Source organism: Anser brachyrhynchus (assembly GCF_964034855.1).
Source record: "Anser brachyrhynchus genome assembly, chromosome: 6".
NCBI classification, from domain to species: domain Eukaryota; kingdom Metazoa; phylum Chordata; class Aves; order Anseriformes; family Anatidae; genus Anser; species Anser brachyrhynchus.
In genome coordinates this window covers 31,980,174-31,997,688 of record NC_137700.1, presented here as the reverse complement: position 1 = coordinate 31,997,688, position 17,515 = coordinate 31,980,174, and the positions used below count along the sequence as shown (strand labels likewise).

General features: G+C 45.6%; 1 protein-coding gene across 2 annotated transcripts in view; it reads right to left on the bottom strand.

The window, feature by feature from the left end:
• NEURL1 (neuralized E3 ubiquitin protein ligase 1) overlaps positions 1-17,515 on the bottom strand; it is a 159,484-nt gene that overhangs the window by 116,406 nt on the left and 25,563 nt on the right. The window contains exon 1 of one of the 2 annotated variants that reach the window (XM_080597805.1): positions 10,968-11,010. The exons of the other annotated variant lie outside the window; for it this stretch is intronic. Coding sequence (XP_080453931.1) covers positions 10,968-10,995 — 28 coding nt within the window. The 5' untranslated portion in view covers positions 10,996-11,010. Of the gene's footprint in view, positions 1-10,967; positions 11,011-17,515 lie in introns of those variants that run through there. 2 annotated transcript variants of the gene reach the window in all.

Here is a 17,515-nt window from a genome sequence, read left to right as displayed (position 1 = left end):
GATTGCAGGCATCTGACCACCAGCCCAACCCCAGCCATTCATTTTTCTTCACCATGCTATTTTCAGTCCAGCCACGGGGAAATTCTTTTCTTTGCAACTGCGCAGCTTAAGTGAGAGGAGCAATTGTCCCTGGAGAAAGACAGAGGGAGCTGCAAAGTATTCCTTGTGCCAGGTCAGTTCACAACACATCCACCACTAGGCTTTTCCTGTACTCTCTCACTCATCCCTCACCCCGTACTGCCATCCTTTTTTATTTTTTCATGTTATTTTACAATTTTTTAATATACATAACTGCTAGAAATGGCACTCAGCGTCTCTACCACCCACAGTCTCCAAGGACCTGGAAGCAAACAGGACCTCCAAGCTGCACTCCAAGGACTTGCTGTATGAGGTTTGTTGTCATCCCAAACCTTGCAGCACACCTGGCAGCTCCACTGTTTTTATGGTGGCTTTTCACAGCAGCGTTTTCTCAGAGCAAAGCAGCTCACAGAGCCAGTGACAGAAGCTGAGGCCACCTGGCCCGGAGCTGTGCCTAATGTCACAAAGGGGATTTTACTGAGACTGTCCTTAAGAGGATTAAGGAATCATCTACTTTGCAGAGAACAGTCACATCTGCCGCTCCCGCACAAGTCGCTCTTATCTGCTCTCACAAAGCTCATTTCTGCCCAGTCCTGACTTGTTCCCATATTGCAACACAGCACAGATGCTCACAAAGAACGGGGGCTGGATACAGGTGGAGGGTGAGCAACAAATCAGTTGTATTCAGATAGCTCAGTAATTGGCTTCATCCATTGCACTACACTTGCACCACTCAGTAAACAAACAAATAGGCCTAATTTTCGGGGCTGGATATTCACAGCAGGCTGGATGTCACTGAGTAGTCGAACTCCTGGGGCTTCAGAGGGGATTTAAGAGGACTGTGGCGTGTTCAAAACCTGTGAACATTTGACTAATTATTTAGCAGCTTAAATGAGTTAAACAAACCTTAAAGCTCAGCTCTGAAGTGTTTTTCCTAATATACATCTTGTCTCAGAGACAGAAATAATTATGTCACACAGAGGTAAGAAATTGTACCAACCCAGTACATCTAAAATGAAGAGGAAAGGAAAACAAATCTGCTAAGACAGGACCTAAAGCCTGATGAGCTTTCTCAGCTACTTGAACACTACAACATATGCAGCCCGGTCAACTTCATTTTTCCTCTTTTCTGTTAGCAAGAGGTAAGATCAATAAGGTGTCTATAAGTTGCTTTTATAACTTTTACAGATAGGGGCTTTTTCACTGTTTAGGTTTTATTGCTGGAGTTACAATTTAGATGACAGCTACGGCCTCTTGAAAGAAGTCCAGGATTGCCCACTTAGCCCCTACACAAACCGATCCTAATCCTGTAATACAATATTCCTCCACAGGTTTGAATGCCCTTTCACCCCCAAGGTGGTCCCACGAGGTCAGGATGAAACCACCACATGCTTGCTTGTGCCACTGGCACCATTGCAGTGTACCTGGCGCATGGATCAGTGAAGGGCTCTGCCCATCAGGACTCAGTCTGTCCTCACCAGGAGGACTGGCCTGGATGTACAGCGGGTGGGGGGACAGAGGCGAGGAAGCGGGAACAGATGGATGCCCAAGACACAAGGAGCTGAGCCTGGTGGATGTTGCCTGACTTGTCACTAAAACCTGCCTTGAAACAGATTTCTCCTGCAGTAACAACTCCTAGCATTACCTGTGCTGATCTGTAGAAGTTTCTCCCAAATATTTGACTGAAATGCTCCAAAGGTGATTGCCCCTCTCCTACTCTTGAAGAAAGGCAGGGGATTGCTTTGCTCTGCCACAGCCTTCTCAAAGGAAGCCTTCACCTCCCTTCACCTCCCCAAGGAAATTAAGCCACTTCCTTCAAATATTCTCATTGGAAACTGCTCCCACATCCTCATTGTTCTTGTTTGTCTCCTCTGGGCTCTGTTAAGTTTCTACATCTTTCGCAAAGCATGCGGGACAAAACCGGACACGCTGTCATAGCCTGTCCCAGTCCAACAAGGGGGTTTCCGTCACTTCCCTTGGGAAAAAGGCTTCCTTCTCCTGCAGCAGGACCACGCTACTTCTCGCTGAGCTTGCCTCTCAGATCCACGTCACGCTAATTTATCTGCACCCACAAATTCTTCTTTTCAAGAAGCATCATCCTGTTCTTTTTACTGAGCCACATCTGCCAATTCTGAACTATTTCTCAAATGTTATGATCAAGATGGTTTTGAGTTCCTCGTGAGTAAAAGTGCTTCCAGATCTGGTCTACCAGTCTAACTTACTGCAGCCACCTGTCTGCAGATTTCACTCAAAAATTGCTTCCTTTAAATAACTATATGAACTTACCCTCCCTCGGACATGAAACCACTACAAAACCACAACTAGGCATTTTTCAGATTATCTTCTTTCCAAATATAGCTATTGATACAGTTGTTAATTATCAGGTTTTAAGTGCATTCAAGAAATCAGTTTCCTGAAAATCATCTCTTCGATGTCTCTAGCAGTCACACCTTGTATCTTTGCTTTAGAGCTTAGCTGTTCAGGGCAAAATCAATATCATAGGCAGAGGGCTGCTGCATGCACCTGATCGATTGAGAGATTTTTCTTTGGCCAGTTCATCGCTTTTAAAATGATTTATCACACCTCAAATAAGAACAAATATTCCTTTAACGTCACTCTTGACACTAATTCTAAAGGCTGCTCTTAGTGGCTTTCTTAGATAGCCACTAATGAAAAGCAGCAGCTTCTTGAACTGGATGGAGTCCAGCTTCTGCACAAGGTTTCATAAAGGAATTAGGAATTGCTGTGCTAGGTTAGGTCATTGATCCAGTTAAAGGTTTGAAGGCATGTGCACATAACCAGTTACTTAACTAATTACCCCTCCCTCCCCCCAGCAAGCGAGTCACACTAATTGGTAATGTCCAAGCTCTCAGTCCGCTGAAACGTGCAGTAAAACGCTATAGCTTCCCTCATTGTGGAGGTAAATCTATTCCTGGGGGAAGGTTTGTTAGCAGCATCCATTTCTGAAGCATCACAGCACGAACAGCCTGCCTTAAGTGGCAACTTAATTACCACGCAAAGGATAATCAATACAGAGAGATCAAGACAAGTAGGTTACTTCACCAAATAACTTGAGTATTTGAAGACTCTCCAGGACAAGAGGCAAAGCATAAGGAAGGTTATTCCCGACTAGCTATTTCAGAACTACCCCGATGCCGTCAGATGCAGCACTGTTTTGTGCACTCCTGGTGCAGCAGTGAGGAAACACAAGCCACGTGCTTGGCTCCTCACATCTGCAGCGGGGATCTCAGATGCTATCAGGTTGCAAAGTCATCTGGGGAGAGGGGAGAGCAAGTGCTGGTGCAGCAGAGTCCAGTAAGGACAAGGGAGGTCCCCACGGGGGACAGATGCCTGGCTGGCAGCTGCTTTGGGAAGACAGGAGCTGCAGCAGTGAGCACCTGACCCTGCAGTGCCATCAGCAAGAAGCTCCCACGCAACATTTCGTAAGGCTCAAATGTTTAACTGAAGCTAAGGCACAATTTGAACATTCTCCTTCTGACATCTTCAGTAAGGGAAGAAATGCCACAGCAGATCTCATCGTTGCATGGAATGAGGAGTTAAAGAATAAAAATAGTAGCAGCCAGGTGCTCTCCTTCACCAGCTTGATTGCATTCAGCATGTGAAACATAGTAAGTTCAAAACAGTAATTACAGGATAATACAGATGATACAAGACCCAACTCCCCAAAATGAAAGCAATTACAAGCAAAATTAGCTGGGAAAGAATTATTGGAAAAGTATGACTGATGGAGATATTTTGCCAGATGTCAGAAAAGTGACAATTATAAAAGGCTGCTTTAGAAAAAGTCTTGATTCAGAAAAGTGAAATCAGTTAAAGTCTCAAGTTACACGAAAAAAGTGGGCGAGAGGAATTTGATAGAATTAAGTAATTTACAAGCCAGGAATTGTCTTAAAAGCTGATGAGAATAACGCACATCCTGTCAGTCAAGTCCATTAGCAGGTGGAAGCAGCTGAACCACCAGGAAGAAGGCAGCAGCAGCAAGGGCACAGTAATTACGTTCTACTGAGGAAACACCTCTATTTGGGAGAAAGCCCAGGTAGCCACATCATCTCTTGGTGGACAGGTGCATACCCAGGCATGTCATGCTAAAAGTCCACAGTGCTTTAAGTGAAATAGGAGAAGATGCTAATTAGAAAATCTAACCAGCGGGAAGAATAAATAAGGAAGAGGTGCTGGCAGAAGACAGCAGAAGGAGAGCAGACTCCAAGGATACGAGCTTGGTACATCCTGAAGAAAATAACCCCTAATAAATAAATTTCATGGGGAAGAGAAACCTGCCCGTTTGAAAAATATTGTCAAGCAATAATGAAAAGTAAATTTGGTATGGTGTGAAAGAGGCAGCATGAACAACTGAGTCATTGCAGAAGACTGGGATTATTACAGTCAGATTATGCGTGATACACGATGATTACTCCTGAAATGCTGTATGCTCAACACAGCAATTTCCAATCCATTTTAGTGGAAGAAAATTATTTAATAAGTAGAATTGTTGCTGAAGTCAACTGAGGCAGGCTGAATCTACACCATCCAGCTAATCATCTCCCAACTGAGATTAAGTCCTGATGGGTCACACATGGTATTTCAGATTCCACAGTCCTGGGATTAAATACAGACATTTTTCAACATGGTGAATATTTTAGCTTTCCACTGGTCTTTGCTCTTGGAAATTAGAGAAACACTTGTTAGAGAATAGTATCAATGCAATTTGAGTTCACAAGCCATTAAACTGAAGCACTCTGGCTGCACTCTAATTGCTACGCAGAAAACATTTCAGGGTGCAGATTGAAATATTAAGAGCCTTTTAAAGTGTGTTCAAACAGTAAAATATTTACAAGCAAGCAATGATTTTAGCATGTGTTAAACAACATTAAAAGACAATTCAGAGCCCCGTTGCAGAGGGAAACCCAGCTTTAGCTAGTAACAGCAATTTTGCCTTATGCCACAACTGCTATTCGCAGAAGTGCTCAGAATTCCTTCGGCTTAAATACAGATAAAATCAAATATCCAGAAGAAGCCTTTTCCACAATTTCTCATGACGATACAAGCTTACCGCTATTCACCTATCCTGCATAACCCATCCTTGATTGAAACAGAAGAGTTCTGGGACAAAGCAGATAGCTTCTCTGCCCTTTAAACCAATGCCTGCTATCCTGAACCTACAACATGAATTGAGGTCACTTGGGTAAACTCTGGAGATGCATCTACTAGGAAGTCACTGAGGACACAAACTCATCATTCTCCGCTTGGCTACAATGGAGTTTTGTGTTAAACCCTGACTGTATCTGAGCATCACCCATTATTCAGAAGGATGAGCAGCAAATGAGAACAAGTGACGATGGCTATTCGTATGTCTAATTTTCAGTGACAATGACAGCAATTACTGTATGTTAGCTCAAAAGGATAAAAATATCTGCAAGAATGGGAACAAACTGCAGATAGGTCATTGCCTGCTGCAGCCATCAGATAATCACAGAAGTAGGAAACAAGCAGAATATTTAAAAATATAGCAAATCCATACACGTCACTGAAGAGAGAAAAGTGCTACAAGACACCTTAACTGGAAAAGAATCAACAAAAATAATTCCTGTTTGATAAAGGCCCATACTTACATCAACATCCCATTTCTGTAGGGAAGCAAGGACACGGGACTTAAATTGGCAACACGTGATTTAAGAAAAAGTTATCTTTCCCAACCAAAAATTAGCGGGGAAGAAACCAGAGGAGCTTATGTCCCAGATGTCCAATAACTACACAATCAAAAAATGAAGCCAGGCAGCACACACCCACATTACCTAGAAGTATCCAGAATTAATTAGGACGGAACCCATTTTCCTTGTTTTTAGTGGAATGCACAAATACAACATTTGGTTGTGATTACAAAAATTAGTGGTGTCTACTCAAATTCTTTCTTTCCTGCAAGAAAAGAACTTTACAGCTGAGCTCTGCCCTGGCTGAAAAGGTTGTTCTGTCTTCTTACCTTCTGCCCTTCCCATGCCTGCAGGCCAGACGTCTTGTGGCTAGATGTGATCCCAAGCAAACATTATAACAACTGCTCAAGTGTGCATTGGCAGCACTGCAGAGAATGCACTGCCCACGCTGCATCTCACCGCACTGCTCCCCTGCCACATCTCAGGTTTGTCAGGTAAGTGTAAAACACAGGAGTACACAATTCTTCTGCTGCTTTATTAACTTCAAACAGCTTAAATACAAACAGTGACTCTGATTGCTCTTCTGTTTATACTGTGTTGGCCTGTCCCTGTGTAGGAATTAGACAATTAATGACAAAACAAATTAAGCCACTGCTAGCCAGGGAATGGCACCTTCTGAGTGCCGGTCAAAAACACAGCATCTGTGCACGTAAAACGCATTCCCCAACAGATACTTGTGCTGGGGCTGTGCAGCTCCCATTCCTTAACAGCAGAAGACCAACAGATGGAAGTCACATCAGCAGTCACCCTCTTGGCTGCCCAGCTTCATTACCTACAACATTTAAGGTTTCTGGACAGAGTGAACAATGTACTTCATTGCTATCTCAAAACCCAAGCACTGTGGCCCAGTTTCAAATTTGTTTACACGAAAACAAATCAGGATTTGCTTCAGAGAAGTCAGCAGCGTTTTAGGCAGGCATCAGAATCGGGCACTAAGGGGGCAAGTATGTTTCAAAAAAGGGAAACAGCCCCACGAGGACAGGTACACAGGCACCCGAGGGCTGTTCAGAGCAGAAGGCATAACTGTAAGGCAGGTGCTTGGTAATTTCAGTATTGATAATGCTGAAAAGTTTGTTGTGGGAAGCAAGTGGTTCTTTTTGCGAGGCTTCACCAGTCCCAGTCTCACAATAGTGTCAAAGTGATTCAGGAAACGTTCTTCCTTTTGGCAGAGGAGATACAGAGCCAGAGATACTCCAGCAGGACAGGTCCTGTAGGAGAGCTGAAGACAATGCAGGAGCCTGGGCAGCCTGCCCACCTGCGTGCAATTTACCCAGGGGATGCTGCCCACCCCTGCCCACAGTGCTGCTGCTGCGCTCTGCTTCAGAAGTGCTGTGCTTCTGAGCAACAAGGGGTGAAATACTTTTTGCCAAAGTGAAGTCTACTGAGATTTCTAATGAAGAAGGATCTGGTAAAAATCTCTTAAAAATGATCAAAATGATGAAGTATTTAATAATGCCTCATCATCTTCTGCCAGAAATTATGGTTTGTTTCTTTACTGTGGAAGAAGAAAATCGATTGTGTTAGCGCCGCCATAAGCAGCCTTACAGATAACGCCACTGCACTCAAGAAGTCACCCAGCTGTAGGCTTTACAATGAAAACATGCCCTGAAGGATAATAGCAATTGCTCTTGCTAGAATCATAAAATCTGCCAGCTAAAACATCAGATGATAAACTAGACTTGAAAGCATTATCGAGGCAACGCTGGGTGCAGTCACAGCACCGTGCGTGCGGTGCCGCTTCCCCTTTGCTCGCCAGAAGAGCAACTGTCCAGCCGGAGCTCCTCTCCAAAACCTTTGGTCATGATGTTCACAAGGCTCGGTTAGCCTGGTGGGGGCAGCTTGCTGGGCGCACACAGCACCCCAGCTCATGAGCTGGGCAGAATCCAGCCCTCATGCTGATATGTGATATCACAAGCATTTAATTCTTCCCACAGGCACTTAAGGCCTGTGCCACAGAAAGTACTCGCCACCTGAGGACTGCCTACACACTCCACGTCCCAGCAATGCCATTTTTAATAGATCTAATGAACATCCTCAAGGTGCTTAATATCGATCCAGTGACTAACCACACTGCCTCTTCAGCCTCTCAGCCAGAGACACATCTGGCTCTCCTGGACCTGAGTGGAGCACTCGGTCCCGGGTCCGGCCAAGCAGGGAACACACAACGCAGCTGTCAGACACGAAACCAGCCCTCTGCAGATGAGACCTTGCACACCAACGAGACTGAAATTACAGACAGCAACGTGCAAAGCCGTGTCCCAACCCGAGCAGCTGCAGAGCACTATCTGATCCATTTCACGTTCGCCTCCTGACAGCCCCAGGGCTCCCAGCAGATAACATGTCTCACGCAAGGGCAGCACGCAAGAGCTCAGCTCCGCACGTCTGCGCTTCCAGCTCCCCGAACACCGTATGCATGGTAGATCTCACACTCGATATCATGCTCCGAGAATGTATCCTCTCTGCAGCGCTGGCTGTTTTCAAGTCAGAATTGCTTTTCTAAAGTCACTTTTACATACCAAAAACATTTTTTTGCGTATGATTCAGAAACATGCTATAGTAATAGAGGGGAGACAGGGAGTCTGCCCAGCTCTGCTCAGTTTTATCTCTACCAGCTGCTGCACAAAGCACAAGCAATTCAGGAATCATGGCAAAAACATTTTTCTAAACAGTCCTATGGTCTATGGAGAGGGACGGAAGTTTATTACCATCCATGACTCACTCCCTGTTGAAGCTTTTTCCTGGATGAACTGCGTTCTGCACTATTATGTTCCAGTAACAATAAATTAATAATAGGCAAGGGAATTCATAGTTCGCCTCACAAAAATGTAACCAAAGCAAGGAAAATATGGAATATGCTATAGAGATTAAGGGAAATATTTCATTCCTTTCCCCTCCAGTGTGTAAGAATTACAGCCCTTCATAACAAATTTCATTCTTTGTCACAAGACTTGTACAGACACGAAGCATGGAAAATGAACCGTGTTTACACCAAATGTAAAACATTTTTTCCACCATCGGTTCCTATAGTAAGCACAGAAAATTTGCTTTCCCCAGTACAGCCTAAAAGTCAAAAGAGATCTCAGGATATCTGGGTCAGCTCCTGATCCTTCTAACCTTCCTCTGCGATCCCTGACCAATCACTTCACCTCCCTCTGCTTGGAAGTTAGCAATAAATCTTCCACCTCAGCAGCAAGTGGTGAGCATATCCTCTTTTAATGATTTTATATCCACATTTGGCTACAGGGAGAAGGAAAATGCCAGCTTAAGCCCACTGACATTAACTAACCAGGTTCCTATTTCAAGTTGACTTCACATTTGCATTCAAAGCCAGGTTCATTCACCTGGCCCTCATGTCATTAGCTTTGAATTTCATGCTATACATTACAACTTCCTCACCATTAGGCTATAAGCTTTTTGTTTTCTTCTAAACTATACAACAGGGTGGGGAACTCCACAGAGTCTCTCCCAGTTTGCAAAAATACAACCTGTTTTAGCACCTGGCTCGTACTGAACCAACATGGAAACTATAGAGCTTCCTACTGCACTAAGAAGGAACTTCTGTTCACAGAAAAAGTTTTCAAATCTGGAAAAGATACTGTAAGTTTCAAGCCCACACGTATCTGAGAACCAAAAACAAGGCTTCCCTCAAAACTGACTTGATTTTGTCTCTTCCATACACATTGTTTATCCATTTTATGATCTGTTCCTACCAGGATCCTAACAGTATGCCAACATAGTCATGAGCATGCCCTCCCACTCTTCTTGAAAGAGTCCTTATTTCACAGGTTCAGCCCCAGGGGCATCCATCCTCCAGATTCTGCCAACCACGGAGTGACCCGGGAGAGCATCTCCCATTCAGTCTGTGCAGGCAGAGACATCTATTTACTGGCACTGAGGTATGACACACACGCAGCCTATTTACAGGAATGATCGAGATTCAATCAAAACTTCAAAATATGCCAGATGTCAGGCAATGTGTTTACAGAGAGAGCAAAGTGATTCAAAGGCATCTGTAATCACTGTTCTCTCTGCAAGTGGGAGTTTTAAAGGGAAAGGTGGGTGTAAAGGGGGAATAAACTCATGGTTCTGACTGTCAATTAAGAGCCTTAGTAAGGAAAGCTTAAAAAAGGAGCAAATTTACAAAAGCTCATCCCACGCGTCTGAGTAAGCAGGCAGAAGTGAAGAGCTTGGCTGCTCCAGAATGGTGTGGGAGTGTGCAGTCTGACCAGGACCAGGGTGCTCCTGCTCCACCTGTAGCATCTTAATTCACTCGAAAAGAAATCCCAGAGTGGAAAAAGGGGCTGAAATCCCAGACCAGCAGTTACGGCACTCACAGCAATGCTCAGAGATCCCATAACTAACTCAAGAGAGAGGGAGCTGGTTCCTCTGGGCCTTCTCCAGTTCCTGCCACGTGACCTTGGACTAATTCTCTTGTAGTAGGTGGAATTCAAATATGCACTTAAACACTTTGTTAAAGAAGGATGGATTGCTGAACGAGATCCAGAATTTATAAAGCACCTTGAGCAGGAATACAAGTTATTACAGTGACTCCTTGGAAAAAAATGCTGCTTGAAAAGGAAATATTTCTTCATGGTAATGCAGATTTCCATCACCTTAGAATCATCATTAGGACTTGAGAAGTATCTGTGAAAAAATTCAGATGGCATGAAAGTAATTTAGACAATATTTAATCCTCCATTTATGGAAATTTGGTTAGATGACTATGAAATGATAAGTATCTACCTATAAAAGCAGATTTATGTTCCAACTTTATGAACAAACTCAATAGAGACAGCTGCACCAAAACCAAGCGCATTGATACTGCAAGCACTCTTGGGAGGATAGCACAGAATTTGGGATCTGGGCTCAGCAGTGTTTTTGCAAACTAAAAAAAAAAAATGACTCTTTCAGTGATGAATGCATATCTAAGTATCATCATGTCTTAAGCGTGCTTAGCATCTGTCATACCAAATATTAGCTTGCAATGCAGTTCCAGCAAACAGAACCGATAAATGTGTTTTAGGGGTGGAAGACATTGGATAAAGAGCACTGCCTCCAGCAGCAACGGTGCAAAAAAGACTCTCATACTAGCAGGGAAGGGAGCACAACAGCATTACAGAAAAGCGTAAAGAAATAGCTCAGGGACAATATTTAACTTACAAGTCAGAGGTAGAAATGAAATATACATTTAATTTTCTTTCTGCTCTTGTCAAAGGTAAATAGTAACCAGCCCTCCGAAATCACATGTCAGTTGAACATGTCACAGTTCGAGCTGAGCTCACCAAAACCAAACTCCCAGCAGGCTCTCAAAAAAAAAAATCACTTCCCCTGTTTGCTGAGGACCGGGGAAGTCATTTCAGACCACAAAAAAGTGTTAGTTTAAGAGGCTTACAAGTGTGCAGCACCAACAAGCTACTGAAAATCTGATGCGAGTAGAGAAAGCGCAAAATAAGGAAAATATAATGCACAAATGGGTCATTTTGTGTCCCTTTCTGCACGTTCAGCCACAGCAGCATAGCGGTGAGGTGAGGATCCCACATCACAGGTGCCCCCAAAAGGGACAAGTACCCCCAAAGGGGGACAAAAGCTCATCTGGGAAAGCACGCACAGAGGATTTTTGCCCTGTAGAAGGACAGCAGAAAATCACATCCATGGAAGTGACATGGAAAATTTGCCTCCACACAGATTTTACTTTCTTTTGCACGTCATCCTCGTACATCCTATACACAGCCGACATAGGCAGCGCAGGAGAGGACCCGTCCCGGTGTCCGTGGCTGCTCCAGGTGCCCTTGGCAGCCCCGTGAGGAAGCCTGAGAGCGGCCCGGCACCCCGAGGGTCCCCGGCAGCCCCGTGAATGCAACGCCTGCGAGTCCAAATAAGGGAACTTGTTGCAAACTCCCCTCGAGCTGCCTGGTCCTGGCTGGTTTATGTTAGGGAGACAAGACTAAACAGACCTTCATATTTGCAGAATTAACCACTAAAAATGAAAAATTGGTTGTTTGTTTCCAGAGTGCAGATGAAGGAGAGCCCTGTGGCCTCTTCTGGAAACCGTGCCACGGCGAACCCGGCGCTGGGTTATCTCGTTTTTCTTAAGAGGCTTTGGGACAGTTTCAGAAGGGCTAACCACAAGTGAATCCCAAGGAAGGACCAGCTCCTGTCCCACCTCGGTGTAACTGCACCAGCTCACTTTTTGATGGGCACCAATGCTAACATTTGGCCCCACAGTTTCTATTTCCCCACTATTGTTGCAGTGCAGAAGTCAGATTTTTTTTTTTAAACTTATCTATTAAGTGTCAGATCAGGGGAAGTTTCAGTGCTTTGCAGCAAAACTTACACCACACATCCTGTTTCTTTTAATTGCTGCTGTGAATTTAAATAGAAGCTGGCTACTTCCTTTCCCCCTTGTTTAAATTGCCTTTCGATTTAGCGCAACAAGGCTTGAATTGGGTAATTTCATGCCATCCCTCATGGGCAGATGCAACCTCGCTCTGCCCTCTGAGCCACCTGGATGCTGTATGAGCTCAGCTTAAGGTTACCTGCCTCTCTGCAGAGCTTTATTTGCTCAGGTTCGGAGTAGACAAACTGAACCCCCTCAGCCTGCGTGCGGACATCCGCTCACATCCCAGCTGGCAGGCGCTGGGTGCCACGTGGTTAACCCTTCTTTTGCTTTCCCCATCTCTGAAGAGCTATGACCTGTTTACTCAAGCCTGGTAAACAAGATAAGCCTCAACGTGGCAAGAAATATGGAAAACAGAGACATGCTGCCAGGGCTGTGACATTTATTTAGGAGCAGAATTTCCATACGGTGCTTGTGGTTAAACAAAAAGAGAGAGATAGGGGAGAAACAAGGAAAGGTCCACCAGTGCTAAACCCCTTTGTTCACCAATGCTCAGAGAAACTCCATCCACAGCTGCTCCTGCATAAATCACATCTAAGTCCCATCAATCCCATTAATTTTGTATTCCACCAAAATTAGGGTACTGAGAAGCTTCATGCTTCCCAAAACACAGAGCAGGGGGGCTGCCAGCTCCCCCCCAGCCCCACACGGGGAATGCTGGGGGGCTGCACCAGGCAGAGGACCCCCGTAATCAACAAGCAAGGACACAGCCAGGAGGCAGCCCAGCTAGGGACTGATTTTCCTGTTAGTGCTGTGCACTGCCAGCTCCCCGGAGATCCGTACAGAAACCACCACATCAGTATAAAGCAATTAAAAATAGACCGGATGAGCGCTGAGCGGCAGCAGGCAGCTGCAGGCAAGAGTGACAGCAAGATGCTTGGAAAGGCCCAAGCTGCTGATCAGCCTCCTTCCAGGAGCCCAGCTTGGTGGTTTCAAAGCACACACCAGCACACCCCATTTCTGGTGGTGCTTAGCTGAACTGCACATCTAAGTGTCTCAACAGAGAAACAAATGGACTTTTTGATTGCATTGTGCCTATTTTGCGTTGGAAAGCCTCTGGTACGAACACACAGTGATGTTAACAGTGCAGGCAGGGCTGTGAGCACAGCTACTTACCTGGCTGCAAACCAGGCCCCTGCACTGCCAAATTAGAAGCAGAAATGTAGATGGGAAAGATGCCTTTTTCCCCACTAGTCACACACGCACCTTGCACAGACATTGTCTAACTGACACGGGAGCACGGACCCCCCCAAAAAAGACATTTTAAACGCAACCAACCTCTTCCCAGGAGGCTTCCCATGCAGTTCCCACTGCACACAGGCACAAGGTCCCACAAATTATTCACCTTTATAATCAGTGCTGCTTATCTGGTCAGGAGCTGAGAAAACTATTGAAAACTATCACTTTGCTGTTCTGAATGCTTAGCTTCATGAGAGACAACTGACAAGAAAACATGGGTTTGAAAGGAGTCCAGTGAAAGTACATGAACACAAAGCAGGGGCTGGGATCACCCATCTGTCTCTGCCAGGAGCTCGCTTTCTCCTCTGAATTACATCTGTATGAGACAGGACCTAATCTCAGTGCAGAAATTTGTCTAGATTTGTGCTTGCTTTTACTGTAATTTAATTTTAAAGGTCAAATGCTGGTCTTTGCTGCAAATCTAGAGCAGCACCACTGATGGATGGCATGACTTCCAGCTGCATCTGCATCTCACAGCAGAATCTGGTCCAATAGGTATGGGGACCTCACGTCCAGTATAAGGTGACATGTGAAACATGGGGTAGAGGCAGTTTGCTGCATAATCTCCATGGAGTACATGAATAGTTAATGCAAGTAACACTATGACTCAGTCTATTCGAGTATCAGGTTCTGGGTTACCCGAATGCAAGCAAAACATGACGACAATATACACGCATTGTCTCCCAAAACAGGGCAAATGCCAGGCTGATTTCAGCCTCCTCTCGTCTTAGGTTGATCAGTACCCACTGAATTTTGTGTTTGCCAGCTGAGGCAGTTAAAGTACAATTTCTCAAGGGGATGCAAACTGCTCCTACAGGTAGCTGCAGAGTATCACTTGGCGAGCATGCAGAGAACACCTCCATCTCTGAGCTGCTTCCCACCGGGCAGGCAAAGCTCCAGCTCCTCCACTTTACAACCATATACAGTTCTCATTTATTCAACCACACCAGGAAAATTCACACAGAACACAAGGTGGAGGAAGCTGAGTGCATATGTATAGAGACAGGTACACAGATATCTATCTACATGTGTGCACAGCTTGATTTCAGTAGGAAAATTTCCCTCTACACACTGATGTGGTTTTCAAGTCTGCAGTACCACCTGGCTGTGATATACCAGGCTCAGGGCACACCTGGCCCTGCTCTGCAGACAGCTGGGTCTCACTCTGCTCATGTCTGGGGCAAGGCTGGAGAAGGAGGACTGGAAGGGGATTGTCACCACCAGATCCTGCCTGCCAGATCCTGCTGTGACCACTACTTCTGACTTACTACTTTCTTCCCCTCAGTATTACAACCCATTGTTTAACCAGAAGTAATCTGAAGGAGCTTGAGTTCTGTAACAAGCAAAAAAAACTCTGGAATTGTTACACCCAAAAGAGGGAAGTGTGTATGTGCTAAAATTCTCTTATTCCCCTACAGAACCTTTTAATAGGCGAGAAAGTGGTGACTTCAGGAACACGTTCTTAAGACTGCTAAATGCTCCGAGTGTGAACCAAGCCTCCTTGGCTGTTTGGGGCAAAAATCATCTTAAGCGTTTTGCAGCATCTCTCACAAGAGGCCCAGTTCAGCCTGGGGCCAGCTGGGAGGGGTGTCAGCGCTCAAAGGACCAGCTGCAGATCCCAGCCAGACAAAATGCACCCGCTGCCCCCCGTGTGTGCGGCAACAGTGACAGCTGGCGGACGCGGGGAGAAAGCCCCACGCATCAGCAGCCCACTGGTGCACGTCCTCCACCTCTGGTTAGTCTCAGCTGAACCAAAGAGCCTTGGAGTGAGGAGCCACAACAGACACCGTGTCCACAAGTTGCTGCTCCTTTAGTGGAAAGCACCCAGGACTGAGCCCTCCCTGCTGGCTCAGGCAGAACCTTTCACCCTTGTGCATTAATCAGCAGGGCTGTACACCCTCCCTCTTATGAGACCTTGGACAGTTATCCTCTTCTTATGCAGCACAGAGCAGGAATTGGAAAGAGTTATTAGCACAATCAGTGTGTTATTCACTGCCTCTGTTTACTTTCCACCCCTCCTGCTGCCTGCAAGACTTGCCTGCATTTGCACATTCTCTTTGTGGGCATGAATGGGATGCTTAAGGCACAAAGTCTGGCTTAGTAAAGTTCAAATTGTCAGCTCCGGACTCATATTGTTGGGGGAACATGTGCAAGGTGACACCAAGGAAGTCACCAGCAGCGCTGGACACAAGTCCCTGAGGTCTGGAAAAAATCCAGAGACAACAAGCACCTTTGGGTGCAGCCAGCCCCAGACCAGCAGGGCCACAGTGCTCATAGGGGTGGCACTCGCTCACCCCAAGATGCTGAGGCAGAGCCTAAAACCTACTTCTTCTGGGGAGAAGATTTCATTTTGATGTTGTCCATTATTTTCTCTCACACCAAGAAGGGAACAGGCTGTACTTTTTGCTTCTGATTCACAAATATTATATCCCCTCTTCCCACTATGGGTGACTCAGAAAAGTGACTCATTCACCTCTAGATAGTTTTATTTCCCCCACATCTGATATGAAAAAAAAAATCTATGTTGGCCCCTTGGGGGGGGGGGGGGGGGAAAAAAGCCTTTTCTTCTATTCATCAGCCCTTGCTTACAATGCAGAGATTAAAACAGTTCATTTCCAGCTCCAGACACCAACTCACTGCTCTGGCTGCAGTAAGGGAGGAGCCGTGCCCTGGCCTCAGCTGCGTTGATCTCCCCACTAGAGGCTGCTGAAGCAAAAGCAACAACGGTTCTGCTCCATGCAGGGTGGCCCTGAGCTTCCCAACACACCTGCAAGCAGAGGCAGAGCCCTAGAAGTAAGCAAAGAAAGATGGTGGGAAAGAAGGCTTGTTATGTAGGGACATCTTGTTTTAATTACAAAGAGGCTTTGCAGTAAGTTGCAGATTCAGAGGAGCTGTAGCCCAGCCTGGCTGTTGGGTGATGGAGGGTGGGAGAAGAAGGCACCGACACCCTCACACACATGCTGCCATCTGGGAGGAGAGGGGAGGAGGAAGATCATGCCATCCCTCGGGGCATTTTCTGCTGCACAAAGCACATTCATTGTCCTATCAACAAGGACAGAGAAATGTGATTAATTTGAAAGCACTGAAAGCAAAGCAAAATGGCTGAGCAGGAGTTCAGGGAGGAGAACAGCATTAAACCCTTGTGAAGAGCCCAAGAGTATCAAAATCAAAGGATCTGGATTTCTTGGCTATTGCTTTGTGAGGATTGCAAGATCCACAGCTCCCCCATGCTCTCAGATCAAGGACAAGGAGATCTACAGACTGAATTGATCTCAGGAACAGAGGATCACAGTTGGAGGGGGAGACCTCCAACCTACCGAGGAACGTCCTTGCCCATGCAAGAAGCCCACAGCACACTGTCAGCAAGGCCTAATAAACACAGGTTTTCCACACTGCACCAAAGACCTTTGAGGCAGACAGTGATAACTGCTCTGTAAATCTTGAGCCACCTGTGTCAAGAAACAGAGGAGCAAGGTGTCCCACAATCACTCATCCTTTTTTTCTGTAACTGCTGGCCATATCCCAGAACAGCAAAGAGACCAAATCTGAGCCTGGTCAATTCAGAAAGGTTTTTGCCACTAAATTTATGGAAAGCAATATCACATCCTGCAAATCCTTGGCCTGTTCATCAGCAGCAGCCCCTTGAATCACCAATGCTTTCTGGGTGCTAAAGCAAAGCACAAGCTGTTAGCTGGACCTTAGAAGAAACCAGAGAAGAAAGAGGACAAGGGATATTTGTAACCAAGTAACAGGGGGACACACTAAAGGCAGGGCAGTGTACAGCCTCCTTGGATAATTGTACAGTGATTTTCTGCCACAGACCTCAGTTTTTCACCACATTAGCCAGGAAAACTCTAACCCCTGCAAGGTTAGCATTGGTCCCTTGGCTTCACACCATCACTGAGACCTCAGAGTGGAGAAACCTTACTGTACCATTTACTCCAGACAGGGACCGGACTACAGGATCAGAGTAATTCCTTCACACTCAAAACTATTAATTTTTGTACTAGACAAGGATTCTCCCTAGACCGAATTTATTACACAAAAGCTAAATCAATAAGTTGGATGTTAC